Source organism: Xenopus tropicalis, chromosome 2 (assembly GCF_000004195.4).
Source record: "Xenopus tropicalis strain Nigerian chromosome 2, UCB_Xtro_10.0, whole genome shotgun sequence".
In the NCBI taxonomy this organism is placed as follows: domain Eukaryota; kingdom Metazoa; phylum Chordata; class Amphibia; order Anura; family Pipidae; genus Xenopus; species Xenopus tropicalis.
In genome coordinates this window covers 7,871,944-7,887,945 of record NC_030678.2, presented here as the reverse complement: position 1 = coordinate 7,887,945, position 16,002 = coordinate 7,871,944, and the positions used below count along the sequence as shown (strand labels likewise).

Here is a 16,002-nt window from a genome sequence, read left to right as displayed (position 1 = left end):
GTTTTTGGGAGGAGAAGATGAAGCTCACATTTGAAGCTTCTCCCCATCTTTCTGAGCTGAGCTGACCCTCTTATAAAAGGATACACAAAGACTAATATGTTTAACCAGGTTTACTTTCTCCCCATACCCAATGGGGATTTCAGCCAAGTCCTGCCTGGATCAGAAAGGCAATAATTTTGGTCCTTTGCTGCTGATTCAGAAAGGCTGAATTGGCAGATGGTGTCTTTCTATATTTGGACTTAAGAATAAATATTACTTGTGTTATTTAGCATTATGGCACAGGGCTGCTGTTCTTGTCCTAGAGCCACCATCCTAGTCCTGCTTACTAGAGATTCCCTTATACATGCTCAGCTTATCTTCTAAGCTCCTCTGGCTCTCCCTGATGTTCTTCCAGTGTAAAGTGAATGCCCATCAAGTGCCCAACACCAAGAGGTTCTACACATGTTGGGGCTGGAAGAAAGATCTGTTGTAGCAGATCCAACAGCCCTATGCCAAATTAGGCCAAAAAGCCATGTTTAATTCAAATTGTGCCTACTCTTACTAGGAGCAGAACAGCAGCACCTACTTGTAAGAGAAAACCAAATTATTCAGATATTGTATCCATATGGCTCCTGGGAGGGACACACATGCCAACAGGAGTTTTATAATATTCATTTAAACGATAAAATGTTTGTATCCTTCCTTATAACAAGCATATTCACTTTTTTTCCATACAGTTAGTGGCACCTTAACAGTCCAAAAGGTTCTGCAGCAGAATCAACTCTTCCTTCCGCCACTTCCAATGTGTCTTTCTCCTGCCCCATCTTGAGGATAAGGGGGGAAATCCTGATCCAATGCATTGGTTTGTCTATGTACGTAGGAGATTCGTTTGTATACAGTCCTTGTTGTTCTGGTCTCGGTAGCTTCTCTGCTGCAGCTCTGGCTTCTGGTAGCTCAGATTACAGCACAGTTGGGAGGGGGAGAGAGAGTAGAGATGGGAGGGGGAGAGAGGAGAACACTGAGCAATCTTGTACGGTGCTCTGAAGGATTTTTCTGAGAGAAGGAAGTCTGACAAAGAACAACATATATAAACAAAAGAAGAAAATAAATCCTGGGTTTTTTTCTGTTGATATGTATGGCTGTAGTTACATAGACCTTTATGATAAAGCTTACTTAGTTTTTACCTTTACTTCTCCTTTAATACAGTAACTGACTAACAACAACAGTAGGACTACTATTTAGTATTTCACAATATATATATATATAATATCTGTGCCGGTGCTTTTCCAGCCTGAGTTGGCAGCTAATATAAAAGGGAAGAGTCCATGGCTATATATGTATTTCTCTGCATCCATACATTATAATGGGCAAAGTAAATGGCTGAACAATATGCACAGGGAATTATTGTATTTTCTTATATTTCTGTCCTGCAATACACAGATATGAGATCCATTATCCAGAAAAGGAATTACACATAGGCCATCTCCCTCAGACTCCACTTTAAAGCAAATAATTGTCATTTTTTCTTTTACTCTGTAATAAAACAGAACCTTGTACTGTGTGGTAACTCCATATTGGTGGCAAAACAATCCAATTATTTAGATTTTTAAATGATTTTTAGCAGGTGTAGATTTAGAAGGTCTGGTGATCCAAATTACAGAATGATCCCTTATGTGGAAAACCCCAGGTCCCAAGTATTTAGGATAATAGATCCCATACCTTTACACAGTTACAAAGATTAAGTGCCAGCACACAGAAGGAATGAGGTGCTTGCCTGTAGAGCTTACAATCTAAGTGGGGTTGCATAATGCTGCTGGCAGGGGATGTTATACAGCGGCAATAAAGTAGTAAACAACTGACTTGAGTTATTTAAAGGAAAGCAGGCGTTTAATATTCTTACCTTATGGATGATGTGATCTTTCATACACAGGCGGACACTCACACAGAATATTAATATTATCAGGATGAGGACTGCGGCTACAATACCAACCATCATGGGCGATGTAATGGAGGAGGGTTCTAGCATTTCAAAGAAGTCTGATTTAAAAAAGAAAAAACATAGAGGTAGTGATAGAATTAATAGGAATCCTATAGGAATAGGAAAAAATAGGAAGCATTAATGAGACAATATGTCAGAAAATGGCATTTGGTAAAGCAGAGTAGTTTCAGAGGAAAAAAAAAAAATACTTTTTTAAAGAAAAACTAGACCCCCCACATCATATTTTACTCTTCAGTGGCCCCTACTGCCCCCAGCAACACTTTTATATTCTGGCACTGATCTCTGACCAGGAGCGGGCACAGCGGATCACTGACCAGGAGCGGGCACAGCGGATCACTGACCAGGAGCGGGCACAGCGGATCACTGACCAGGAGCGGGCACAGCGGATCACTGACCAGGAGCGGGCACAGCGGATCACTGACCAGGAGCGGGCACAGCGGATCACTGACCAGGAGCGGGCACAGCGGATCACTGACCAGGAGCGGGCACAGCGGATCACTGACCAGGAGCGGGCACAGCGGATCACTGACCAGGAGCGGGCACAGCGGATCACTGACCAGGAGCGGGCACAGCGGATCACTGACCAGGAGCGGGCACAGCGGATCACTGACCAGGAGCGGGCACAGCGGATCACTGACCAGGAGCGGGCACAGCGGATCACTGACCAGGAGCAGGCACAGCGGATCACTGACCAGGAGCGGGCACAGTGGATAATAGAATAAGATCCGCTTCCATTGCCCAGATCCCTTGACTGAGACTGCTTTTGTCCATATGTCAGGATCTTCATCGGGACATTTGGCCAGTGGACTGGGGGGGTGAATTTTAGTTGTAACTTGTAATTATTGGCCGGCATGTCGGTCTGAGTTCTGTTAATTCTCTTTTGTGAAGTTTTTTAATAAAACCACATAAAAACCCTTTTGAGACAGAATTCTCTGTCCAGTTTTATGTGTATTTAAAGGTTTCCCAAAAATAGAGCCACTAGAGGGCACCTTTCTTTGGACGATATGGATGAAGTTTCCACATAAGAGCAAGCATAGCTTCATTAACAAACCAGAAAAATGACATTCCTTGTCTATAATAACCTATTTGTACAGTGTCTGCCATCTACAATAGCAACATGAACACAAACATTTCCCTTCAAATATGGAATTTCAAAAGAAAAAAGAATTTCCAAAGAATAACTTACGTGGATCCCCAATGGCCTTGGAGAGGACAATGTCGCTGCCGAGAGCGGGGTGATGTACAACACACGTGATCCGTTCCCTCCTCCCCGAGGGGCTGTGGGTGAAGTTGCTGATGACGGTGACTGTCTGGTCGGGGTGAGTGATGCTGTAGTCCTGGGGGTTCTGCTCTGGGGTCCCCGTCAGGTTCCAGGAGATTGTGGGGGCAGGTTTCCCCGTCGCTGAGCAGCTGATAACATAGTCACTGTTTGAATCCAGATTTATTTCCATCTTCGGATATGAGATGCTGGCTTCTAGAATGAAAGGGGGGACACATTGTAGTTCAGCAATGAATTGTATAACCAGAGGCTACATGTGGCCTTGCCTGGGATCCTTATGGCCCCGGTATCCCTAGGTACTGTAGCAAGCCACTATGGCTACATACATATAAACAGACATATGAGGAGGCAAATTACTTCCCTCGCTCTGGTCTCCCTAACTTATAATAATAATTAAAGCCTGAGCTTTAATACCATCCATCCATTTCTCTCTCCCAGGCACCACTTGGCCAGAAGCGATAGTTGAGAGGTTTAAACATTCATATACTTTTGTTTGTGTTAAATGGCACCTGTTGGTGGAAAATAGTTTACCCAACTGGATGTTTGGATTAATAAAGCGCACGCTCTGGTTGGGGGAAACAATACCCTTTTGTGAAAAAATGCTCCTAAGGCTCACTGTGCCCCCAGTAACAGGAGGGGCTCCCAGTGTGGGCGGCCATGTTGTGACACTAACATGCAATGGTACTTAGTGCCCCAGTTTGCTCATTATGCACGTGTGTGAGAGAGACCCAGCTCTACAGGGCCAACAGCAACATTAATAGGCAAAATAATCCTCCAATGAGAATCCCAGCTGATCAACTGATAGGTTTCCCTTTAATTACACATGGAAAACAATTCACCAATGAGAATTCTACTGCCCAAAATCTGAATTACAGATGCAAGAGAACCAACCAATGAGAATGCTGATTCCCAGTACTTTGGCAGCTCTCCTGGTACCTTACATACAGAGCTGATTATTATATGGCACTGAAATCAAACATGGGGATAAAGGGACAGACTTGTTTAATGCTGGGAAACTGCGTGTATGCTACATGGAGCCAGATTTACATAGATCAGATGGGGCACTAAGTACCATTTGCATGTTAGTGTCACAACATGGCCGCCCACACTGGGAGCTCCTCCTGTTACTGGGGGCACAGTGCCTGTTAGGAGCATTTTTTTGCACAAAATGGTGGTGTTTCCCCCAACTGGAGTGTAGGCTCTATTCACCCGGACTTCCAGTGGGGCAAACGAAGGAAAGTTCCCTCAAGGGGCTGAAACATTCACTAAATAAATCTTTTTTCATTTTTTCCAGATTCAGTCCCTTGAAAGCTTCATTCATTTTGGACACTTGTATACTCTCTCACCCTCTTTATATATATATATGTAGGGGATCAGAGAACCCTGCCCCCTGTTTCTCAGTCTGTGACATCATCCAGCCTAGCTACAGACAGGGGGAGGACCCGATTGGCTGGCTGCCCCAGTGCACGTCTGGGAGAGATGTGCTTAAGATTTGGAGCCAAAAATCTAGGGGCGGGCCCAGCAGCTTAAAAGGGAGCCCCTGCTGTTGTTTGCCAGAGTTGAAAGAGATACAGAGTGAGCAGCCAGACAAAGTATTGTGTGTTAGACTGGAAAGGATAAAAGTCTGCTGGGCTGCCAGGAAGGAATCAGTCCTCTGTGGTATCTCTTGTGTGTGTCCCCTGCTGTGAACAGGTATTGCCCGGTTACCTGCTACGTGGGAACAGCCACCTTTATAAAGGGAAGGTACTCTGGGGCAGGTAGCGCTACCTGGGGGGACTAAAGAGCTCTTGGGGAAGGGACTGAACTAACCTAAGGGTTGTGGTTTATCCGGATCCAAGTGGGGATTGGGCATCTATAGAGACTGTCTGTGCCAGCTGTGGATAAACTACATGGTTTCCTCAGAGCATACATAAAGTGTTAACTTCCAACTCCAACAGTTATATAAAGTTTAACATTTCTGCAAAAGCTGTGTGTGATTATTTCCTAGTGGAAATCCCCTAGAGGTGTGTTCCTCAGTGTCCACTAGGTGGCGGCACTGCGCTGTTCCCAGTTCCCAGTAATATTCTTTGAGAACACACATCTCCTGTGAAAATACAGCCCATATTAAGTGAATGTGCCAAGAAAGGGTTACATATAAACATATATAGACCTTCTCCCTGCCATCACAAAGGGGAAACTTTTCAGTAAGTAAAACAAAGTAAGAAATGCCTTTGCTTCCCCATTCCTCTCAGCATCTGAACAGGAACAATGTTTATTTCAGTTATTCCTGTCAGTAAATGACTATAGCCAGATTACTTTGCACTAAATCCTTTCCTCATTCATTAGATTTGATCTGTTATCAGTATCAGGACTATAGTATGGGGAAATACATAGCTGTATAGCCGATCAGATGCCATTGCCATAGCCGAGAGGAACGATGAAGCAATTTTCTTTAACTTCCTGTTAAGTCTTTGGCCTCGCGGCACCACAATTAGAAAGGCCCCCGGGTAATATAATAATAACAATGCCGACCAATTCAAGGCCCCTCATGAAACAGCCAGAAAATCCACCCCTTTTTCTCTAAATGCAACATCCAAAAGCAATAAATGCAGTTAGAGCATTAAGGGTGAAGACACACTGAGCTACTTAGTAGCAGCTACTTGTCACTAGGGATGCACCGAATCCACTTTTTTGGATTCAGCCAAACCCCTGAATCCTGTGTAAAGGATTCGGCCGATTGCCGAACTGAATCCGAATCCTAATTAGCATATGCTAATTTACGTTTTGGAAGGGTTAAATGTTGCCAGAATACTGTTATAAATTTTCAACGAAATAAAAAAATACTTACAAATTTTCAACTTCGGCATTCACGTGATTTTTAGGATTTGGATTCGGTTCGGCCAGGACCGTGGATTTGGCCAAATCCTGCCGAATCCTGGATTCAGTGCATCTCTACTTGTTACGGCTACTAAACGCCAGCAAATCCCCTGCCATAGACAATACTGACAATTGCCTCTGCTAAACACATGTAGAGACAGTTATCAGTAAATGAACAGCATTGTCTGTTTTAGTAGCTGTGACAAGTAGCTGCTACTAGTAGCTCTGTGTGTCTTCCCCCTAAGGGCATTGACACACGGAGCTACTTGTTGCAGCTACTAAAACAGACAATGCTGATCATTTACTGATAACTGTCTCTACGTGTGTTTAGCAGGGGCAATTCTCAGTATTGTCTCTTGCAGGGGATTTTTTTTGCCATTTTGTAGCCACAACAAGTAGCTCCGTGTGCCATTGCCCTAAGAGAGATCACTTCTGTATATTTTCTATTTCCTCCTACTCTTTTTATTACAGCCTTCCAAACCAAATAGTGAATACGCCTCTCCAACCAAACCATGAATGCCAAGGAAAAAGCTAGTTTGGAACACCAGGCAGATGGCCTCAGGCCTTTACATGGTCACGGTCACTGTTGCGACTTTGAGAACTGCCATTTGGTTGAATGTCTGATTCACCGCTGAGAAAGTTTTATCTTAAAATGACCCCTAAATGCTCACCCATCACATCCAAGCAGACACTGCCCACACTGGCCCCCACCGGGTACACATTGAATATGCACTGGAAACAGCCCTCATCCCCCGGGGTCACCGACCCGATGGTGATGGCAGAAAGATCTTGCGTTGCTCCTGCGAGTCGGACCTCCCGGTGGGAATAGGCGCCCAGGAACCTCTGCCCGTAGCTCCGGCTGGAGGTGGCGATGGTACCGGCAAAGTCCCCCGACTGTTTGCGCCAGGTCACCTGCAGGACGTCGGGTTTAGAGCTATTTAAGTGGAGTTTGCACTGCATGGTTACACTGCCCCCTACTGGCGCTGTGCTCTTATCCGCCGAGCAGAGGACTTCGCTGGATCCTGCCAATAGAAAACAGAATTATTAGCGCCACGGGAATATTTTTGCAGAGATTTCCTCATCCTTATGCCGAAGTAGAATTCCCAGCATTCCCTGGTAAACCGCCACCACTGCTGTATAGTATGGGGCATATTTATTATAGTGTTTAAACCAATATCACCGGTGATGTTGCCCATAGCAACCAATCAGATCTTTTCTTTTGTTTTCTAACTTGTAGGTGACCAATCAATTCTAATTGCTGATTGGTTGCTATAGGAAACATCACCGGTGATATTGGCTTACACACTGTAATAAATATGCCTCTAATTGTAATGTAACACTGATCATTTCACTTACCACCAAAGAACCTATAAGAACGGAAAGACCACCCCTTCTAAAGTACTAACCCATAACTGAGAGGCCACAGATACCAAATGGGTGAGTTCAGCAGCTTCAACAAAACCAAAACTGCCACTGGTTTCAAGACTGTTCCTTAAAGGGAAACTACACCCCCAGAACATACCCCCCAACTGTCCCGCTTTCTATAGCTCGTCCCGCTGTCCCGGATAGTTCCCTGAATGTCCCGCATTTTCGTAATAGATTACGGAAATGCGGGACATTCATGGAACGATCCGCGTCAGCGGGATGAGCGCTCCGACTCCTTGCGCTGCTTCTCTCATGCGGCTCCTTCTCCGGCGGTCCCTGGCCCTTTTATAAGGTTGCGCCCTTGCGTAATGACGTCACACGTACACACAGGGCGCAACCTTATAAAAGGAACTGGGACCGCCGGCAAAGGAGCCGCATAAGAAGAGAAGCAGCGCAAGGAGTCGGAGCGCGTATGGGGGTGCTCTGTGTATGGGGGGTGCTCTGTGTATGGGGGGGTGCTCTGTGTATGGGGGGGTGCTCTGTGTAGGGGGGGTGCTCTGTGTAGGGGGGGTGCTCTGTGTAGGGGGGGTGCTCTGTGTATGGGGGGGTGCTCTGTGTATGAAGGGCACTGTGTATGGGGGGTACTGTGTATAAAGGGTACTGTGTATGAAGGGTACTGTGTATGGGGGGTACTGTGTATAAAGGGTACTGTGTATAAAGGGTACTGTGTATGGGGGGTACTGTGTATAAAGGGTACTGTGTATGGGGGCTACTGTGTATAAAGGGTACTGTGTATGAAGGGCACTGTGTATGGGGGGGTACTGTGTATAAAGGGTACTGTGTATGAAGGGTACTGTGTATGGGGGAACACTGTATGGGGTGCACTGTGTATAAAGGGTACTGTGTATGGGGGGAACGCTGTATGGGGGGCACTGTGTATAAAGGGTACTGTGTATGGGGGGAACGCTGTATGGGGGCACTGTGTATAAAGGGTACTGTGTATGGGGGGCACTGTGTATGGGGGGAACACTGTATGGGGGCACATTGTATGGGGGGCACTGTGTATAAAGGGTACTGTGTATGGGGGCACTGTGTATGAGTCTCCCCTGTGTGGGGGGGCAAAACTGGTAGATAGTTAGAACTCACATATAACTGACTGCCTTCTCTCTATATTTGTATTTATATGTAGGAGTTGCTATATTGTTTTCCTTAGGTAGTACAGTATGAGGGTATAGCACATTTGCGTCTGATCCCGCCATTTCAACTATATAAAAGGAGTATTTTTAGAAAACAATGGGGTGTGTTAATTGGGGCGTGGCCACAAAAGTGGGCGTGATCAAAAAAATTTGCCAAGCTGCGCGCACCAAATCTTTTTGTCCCTCTTTTTGGTTTTCAAATGTTAGGAGGTATGCCCCAGAATGAATACGTAACCAACAGACAGTTTATATTATGTTAAGTGGCCTATTAAAGAATCTCCCCAAACTGGAATATATATATCAGTAAATATTGCCCTTTTACATCCTTTCCCTTGAGCCGCCATTTAGTGATGGGCTGTGTGCCCCCTCAGGGATCAGCTGACAGGAAGTGATGCAGCTCTGACTGTAACAGGAAGTAGTGTGGGAGCAAAAGGCAGAACTCTGCCCATTCATTGGCTGATGGCTCCCTTTTCTCTGTTCCTGCAGTTGGAGTTGGGAGCAATAAGCACAGTTTGGGCACCAGTTCTGTTGGGCCCGCCCCCTACTGGCGCCACCAGTCCACAACAAGCAAATCGCAAGTAACCTTTTCTCTTTTCTTAGATAAAAACCCTAACTGTATTATGTCTTGAGCAAAATGATCTCCAGTGCACTAGGCATACTGCTAAGACTATACCTCTGAACATTTCTATTTTACATTTAGGTCCGGCCCCAAACCCACCAGGCCACACCTATTTACAACCAGACCCCTATCCACTCCTCCCATTTTCCATTAAGCCCCACCCATCTGCCTGCCCTGTTAAAACTGGCCATTGGCAGCTATGTAATGTGCCTAGGAGTATGGCAGGTACATATTTATTCAATAAAACCCGGGTATAAAGATATTTTTGTTCTTAATAAGAAAACCCCCTTTGTAGGATTGTTTTGCTTGTTTGTTTCTATGGAATTTCCCTTCCCTTGCTTCTTACTAGAGATTTAGCAAACTGGAGAACTAATTCGCACAAAAATCGGGTGATCGCAAGTTCGGGAACTTTTAGCGATGTTCGCAATTTTGGGTTCGCCTTAGCTGGAGCCAAATTTTGACCTCTCACCCCAGAGCCAGCAGATACATGGCAGCCAATCAGGCAGCTCTCCCTCCTGGACCACGCCCGGACCACTCCCTTCCATATATAAACTGAAGCCCAGCAGCCATTTTACATTCTGCCTGTGTGTGCTTGATGAGTTAGCATAGGGAGAGAGCTGTGCAGGGGTTTGAGGGAGAGTTTAGGTAGCTTTGCTGACTAGTAATCTACTTTCTACTGCTCTGTATGTAGCTGCTGTGGACAGCTGTCCTGCTGATCATCTGCTGTAACCCAATAGTCCTTGTAAGGACTGCTTTTATTTTCTGATTACTGTTACTCTTCTTTTCATTGTGTACTGCAGCTCCGTCTGTGTGTGTTGGAGACAGGTGTGCTGCTCATAGTAGTGCACTAAGCACCAACCACACATTCACATCATTTTTTTTTATTTGTGTTTTTTTACTTTGCTACTGTAATTTATAGAGCCGAGTGCTATTAGTCTAGCTGTGTTGGGGACTGGTGTGCTGCTCCTAGTAGTTCACCCCCAGCACCAACCAAACACGTTACACATAGGGGCTGATTTACTAAGACACGAATTCGAATCTGAATTAGAAAAATTCCGATTGGAAAACGAGCATTTTGCGACTTATTCGTATTTTTTGCGATTTTTCGGCGTCTTTACGATTTTTTGTATCTTGGCTTGAATTTTTCGTATTGAGCGCTCGTAAGCGGCGGCCGAAACTTTCAGACTTAGCATGTTTTTGGAAGCCTCCCATAGGACTCAATGGCACCCTGCAGCTCCAACCCGGCCCAAGGAAAGTCTCCCATAGGACTCAATGGCACTCTACAGCTCCAACCCGGCCCAAGGAAAGTCTCCCATAGGGCTCAATGGCACTCTGCAGCTCCAACCCGGCCCAAGGAAAGTCTCCCATAGGGCTCAATGGCACTCTGCAGCTCCAACCCGGCCCAAGGAAAGTCTCCCATAGGGCTCAATGGCACTCTGCAGCTCCAACCCGGCCCAAGGAAAGTCTCCCATAGGGCTCAATGGCACTCTGCAGCTCCAACCTGGCCCAAGGAAAGTCTCCCATAGGACTCAATGGCACTCTACAGCTCCAACCCGGCTCAAGGAAAGTCTCCCATAGGGCTCAATGGCACTCTGCAGCTCCAACCCGGCCCAAGGAAAGTCTCCCATAGGGCTCAATGGCACTCTGCAGCTCCAACCCGGCCCAAGGAAAGTCTCCCATAGGGCTCAATGGCACTCTGCAGCTCCAACCCGGCCCAAGGAAAGCCTCCCATAGGGCTCAATGGCACTCTGCAGCTCCAACCTGGCCCAAGGAAAGCCTCCCATAGGGCTCAATGGCACTCTGCAGCTCCAACCCGGCCCAAGGAAAGCCTCCCATAGGGCTCAATGGCACTCTGCAGCTCCAACCCGGCCCAAGGAAAGTCTCCCATAGGGCTCAATGGCACTCTGCAGCTCCAACCCGGCCCAAGGAAAGCCTCCCATAGGGCTCAATGGCACTCTGCAGCTCCAACCCGGCCCAAGGAAAGTCTCCCATAGGGCTCAATGGCACTCTGCAGCTCCAACCCGGCCCAAGGAAAGTCTCCCATAGGGCTCAATGGCACTCTGCAGCTCCAACCCGGCCCAAGGAAAGTCTCCCATAGGGCTCAATGGCACTCTGCAGCTCCAACCCGGCCCAAGGAAAGTCTCCCATAGGGCTCAATGGCACTCTGCAGTTCCAACCCGGCCCAAGGAAAGTCTCCCATAGGGCTCAATGGCACTCTGCAGCTCCAACCTGGCCCAAGGAAAGTCTCCCATAGGGCTCAATGGCACTCTGCAGCTCCAGCCTGGCCCAAGGAAAGTCTCCCATAAGATTTAATGGCACTCTGCAGCTCCAACCCGGCCCAAGGAAAGTCTCCCATAGGGCTCAATGGCACTCTGCAGCTCCAACCCGGCCCAAGGAAAGTCTCCCATAGGGCTCAATGGCACTCTGCAGCTCCAACCCGGCCCAAGGAAAGTCTCCCATAGGGCTCAATGGCACTCTGCAGCTCCAACCCGGCCCAAGGAAAGCCTCCCATAGGGCTCAATGGCACTCTGCAGCTCCAACCCGGCCCAAGGAAAGTCTCCCATAGGGCTCAATGGCACTCTGCAGCTCCAACCCGGCCCAAGGAAAGCCTCCCATAGGGCTCAATGGCACTCTGCAGCTCCAACCCGGCCCAAGGAAAGTCTCCCATAGGGCTCAATGGCACTCTGCAGCTCCAACCCGGCCCAAGGAAAGCCTCCCATAGGGCTCAATGGCACTCTGCCGCTCCAACCCGGCCCAAGGAAAGCCTCCCATAGGGCTCAATGGCACTCTGCCGCTCCAACCCGGCCCAAGGAAAGTCTCCCATAGGGCTCAATGGCACTCTGCAGCTCCAACCCGGCCCAAGGAAAGTCTCCCATAGGGCTCAATGGCACTCTGCAGCTCCAACCCGGCCCAAGGAAAGCCTCCCATAGGGCTCAATGGCACTCTGCAGCTCCAACCCGGCCCAAGGAAAGTCTCTCATAGGGCTCAATGGCACTCTGCAGCTCCAACCCGGCCCAAGGAAAGTCTCCCATAGGGCTCAATGGCACTCTGCAGCTCCAACCCGGCCCAAGGAAAGTCTCCCATAGGGCTCAATGGCACTCTGCAGCTCCAACCCGGCCCAAGGAAAGCCTCCCATAGGGCTCAATGGCACTCTGCAGCTCCAACCCGGCCCAAGGAAAGTCTCCCATAGGGCTCAATGGCACTCTGCAGCTCCAACCCGGCCCAAGGAAAGTCTCCCATAGGGCTCAATGGCACTCTGCAGCTCCAACCTGGCCCAAGGAAAGTCTCCCATAGGGCTCAATGGCACTCTGCAGCTCCAACCCGGCCCAAGGAAAGTCTCCCATAGGGCTCAATGGCACTCTGCAGCTCCAACCCGGCCCAAGGAAAGTCTCCCATAGGGCTCAATGGCACTCTGCCGCTCCAACCCGGCCCAAGGAAAGTCTCCCATAGGACTCAACGGCACTCTGCAGCTCCAACCCGGCCCAAGGAAAGCCTCCCATAGGGCTCAATGGCACTCTGCAGCTCCAACCCGGCCCAAGGAAAGTCTCTCATAGGGCTCAATGGCACTCTGCAGCTCCAACCCGGCCCAAGGAAAGTCTCCCATAGGGCTCAATGGCACTCTGCAGCTCCAACCCGGCCCAAGGAAAGTCTCCCATAGGGCTCAATGGCACTCTGCAGCTCCAACCCGGCCCAAGGAAAGTCTCCCATAGGGCTCAATGGCACTCTGCAGCTCCAACCCGGCCCAAGGAAAGTCTCCCATAGGGCTCAATGGCACTCTGCAGCTCCAACCCGGCCCAAGGAAAGTCTCCCATAGGGCTCAATGGCACTCTGCAGCTCCAACCTGGCCCAAGGAACGTCTCCCATAGGGCTCAATGGCACTCTGCAGCTCCAACCCGGCCCAAGGAAAGTCTCCCATAGGGCTCAATGGCACTCTGCAGCTCCAACCCGGCCCAAGGAAAGTCTCCCATAGGGCTCAATGGCACTCTGCAGCTCCAACCTGGCCCAAGGAACGTCTCCCATAGGGCTCAATGGCACTCTGCAGCTCCAACCCGGCCCAAGGAAAGTCTCCCATAGGGCTCAATGGCACTCTGCAGCTCCAACCCGGCCCAAGGAAAGTCTCCCATAGGGCTCAATGGCACTCTGCAGCTCCAACCCGGCCCAAGGAAAGTCTCCCATAGGGCTCAATGGCACCCTGCAGCTCCAACCCGGCCCAAGGAAAGTCTCCCATAGGGCTCAATGGCACTCTGCAGCTCCAACCCGGCCCAAGGAAAGTCTCCCATAGGGCTCAATCGCACTCTGCAGCTCCAACCCGGCCCAAGGAAAGCCTCCCATAGGGCTCAATGGCACTCTGCAGCTCCAACCCGGCCCAAGGAAAGCCTCCCATAGGGCTCAATGGCACTCTGCAGCTCCAACCCGGCCCAAGGAAAGCCTCCCATAGGGCTCAATGGCACTCTGCAGCTCCAACCCGGCCCAAGGAAAGTCTCCCATAGGGCTCAATGGCACTCTGCAGCTCCAACCCGGCCCAAGGAAAGTCTCCCATAGGGCTCAATGGCACTCTGCAGCTCCAACCCGGCCCAAGAAAAGTCACCATACTGAAGCTTGAATGAATCCGAATCTTTCGTACTCGGCGCGAAAGCTGCGTAAAAGTCGTAACGGTTACGAAAAAGTCGTGGCAATTTCCGAAAAATTCGTAAAGACGCCGAAAAAATCGCAAAATACCGACCATTGCGAAAAAACCGCAATCGGACGCATTCGGCCCGTTCGTGAGTAAGTAAATGGGCCCCATAGTAGTGACATTGCATTGCAATAAAATCACCTGAGCGATGTTTTTCCACCAGCAATAATATATTCCGTATCCACTACTGCGGCGTTTTGTCTTTGCGTGTGAACCGGCCCTAACCTTTACACGACTTGATTGGAATGTAGATGCCGGATGTTTTAAAACAGTTTATTACACAAGTTTAGGAATGTAGTGTGATTTCTGCCCTTTACAGCACAAAACGCAACGCTGTGTCAACAAAGTATTTTTCAGAGAAATTTTTGCCCTTGATCCCCCTCCTGCATGTCACTGTCCAGGTCGTGGCACCCTTTAAACAACTTTAAAATCACTTTTCTGGGCAGAAATGGCTTTTCTAGGTTTTAAAGTTCGCCTTCCCATTGAAGTCTATGGGGTTCGCAAAGGTTAGCACTTTTTGGCAGAAGTTCGCAAACTTTTTTTCCTGAGGTTCACTACATCTCTACTTCTTACAGACACCGGCTCATTAAATACATTAAATGACATTAATTAAAACACTTTTGACCCAGATTCAGAATAAATGCAGTGGCAATTCCAGGTAAAATACATAGAAATACAGTGCCAGTACCCAGAGGAAACCCATGCAGAGAGGGGAGAATATACAAACTCCTTGCAGAGATTGGCTGGGATTGAACTCCCAGTGCTACAGGGCAGAAGTGCTTCCCGCCATGATGCCCCAGCACAGAATTACAGCATTTTACACCCCCCATATTCATTATTGGAGCTGCCATACTGCTTACTACTTTTGTCAGTGGGAAACTATAATAATAATATTAATCTGATTGCAGAGTGTGGGGATATAAACTTAAAAATAAAATCATGCATAATAAATGTAATTCCCAGCAGAAAAGCACATACCTGATACCCAGCAAGGGAGGCAGCAGAGCAGGCAGAGAACCATCCCACGGTTCATCCTCACACCGACTGAGTAACAACAAGGAAGTTTGGGCAATCAGGAACTCTCAGTATCATAAACCTAACATATATTTTACTATACTGAATGTTTAGTCATCACTTTATTGGTGGGAGGAGCCAAATAGGCATCACCTCTTCTGTCCCTACCCCCCGGGGGGCAAATGCTCTGTGCTAAGGGGTATACTCCTGCACTTGTGCCCCTGGGGTAAGTAAATCAGCCCTACAGTGCCACACCAGTATGGATACAGCAGGTACAATGTTACTTGAATGCTAATTTACATCTGTAATGGTGTGAAGAAATACTGAATTATGCAAAACAACAATTTGAACCAATTTTAGCACTTTGCCTATTGCAGTACTTTTGCAAATAAGCGGTATAATGCTTTACCCTCCATATACTCTGCTGTGCCCTGTATTTCTATCACTTATAGCATACCTGCGAGTCTCAGTTCCCCCAAGAGACCTGTTTAGCTGTATCTCAGTGCAAGGTGTATTCTGGGCTCTGCCAAAAGCTACTTTTTGATTAAGTTTGAGAAACTTTGTATCTTTTTTGGTGTTCAGTGCAGGAGATCAAAGGGACTGTCCAATAAGAATCAGGGACTGTGGGCTGAGCTGTTATAATCAGGACAGTTGGGAGGTATGTTATACAGTAGTACTAGCCAAACCCTCGTATGTGTCCCACCTTGGCCCAATTGCTGGGGGCTGTGGCCCCTGGGAAACTGCTGAAGAAACTGGGGGAAAAAAGTTACAATAATTAAAAACCCCGATACAGAAAACAACAGACGCACGTTATAATTGGATTCTATGGTTCCCATCATTCTAGCAGTCTCTGGCTCTTACTCTTTAACATTGGGCTAATTTGCCCATGGGCAGTAACCCATAGCAACCAATCAGCAATTGGCTTTGTTTTTTAGCCAGCTGCAGGTAGAACAACAAATGCAACTAATATTATTATATAAGTAAACCTTATCTGCGCTTAAAAATAAATATAACTATATA

The 16,002-nt window shown here is 47.8% G+C and overlaps 1 protein-coding gene across 1 annotated transcript; it reads right to left on the bottom strand.

The window, feature by feature from the left end:
* Positions 1-976: 976 nt before the first annotated feature.
* Positions 977-15,109, bottom strand: LOC116408943 (OX-2 membrane glycoprotein-like; the record flags this gene model as incomplete). Its single annotated transcript, XM_031897468.1, has 5 exons — positions 14,947-15,109; positions 6,785-7,135; positions 3,165-3,452; positions 1,880-2,016; positions 977-1,006 (listed from the first exon to the last, which is right to left on the bottom strand). Coding segments are annotated over exons 1-5 (861 nt in total), but the record flags the coding sequence as incomplete, so codon positions are not given.
* Between the last annotated feature and the right edge of the window lie 893 nt (positions 15,110-16,002).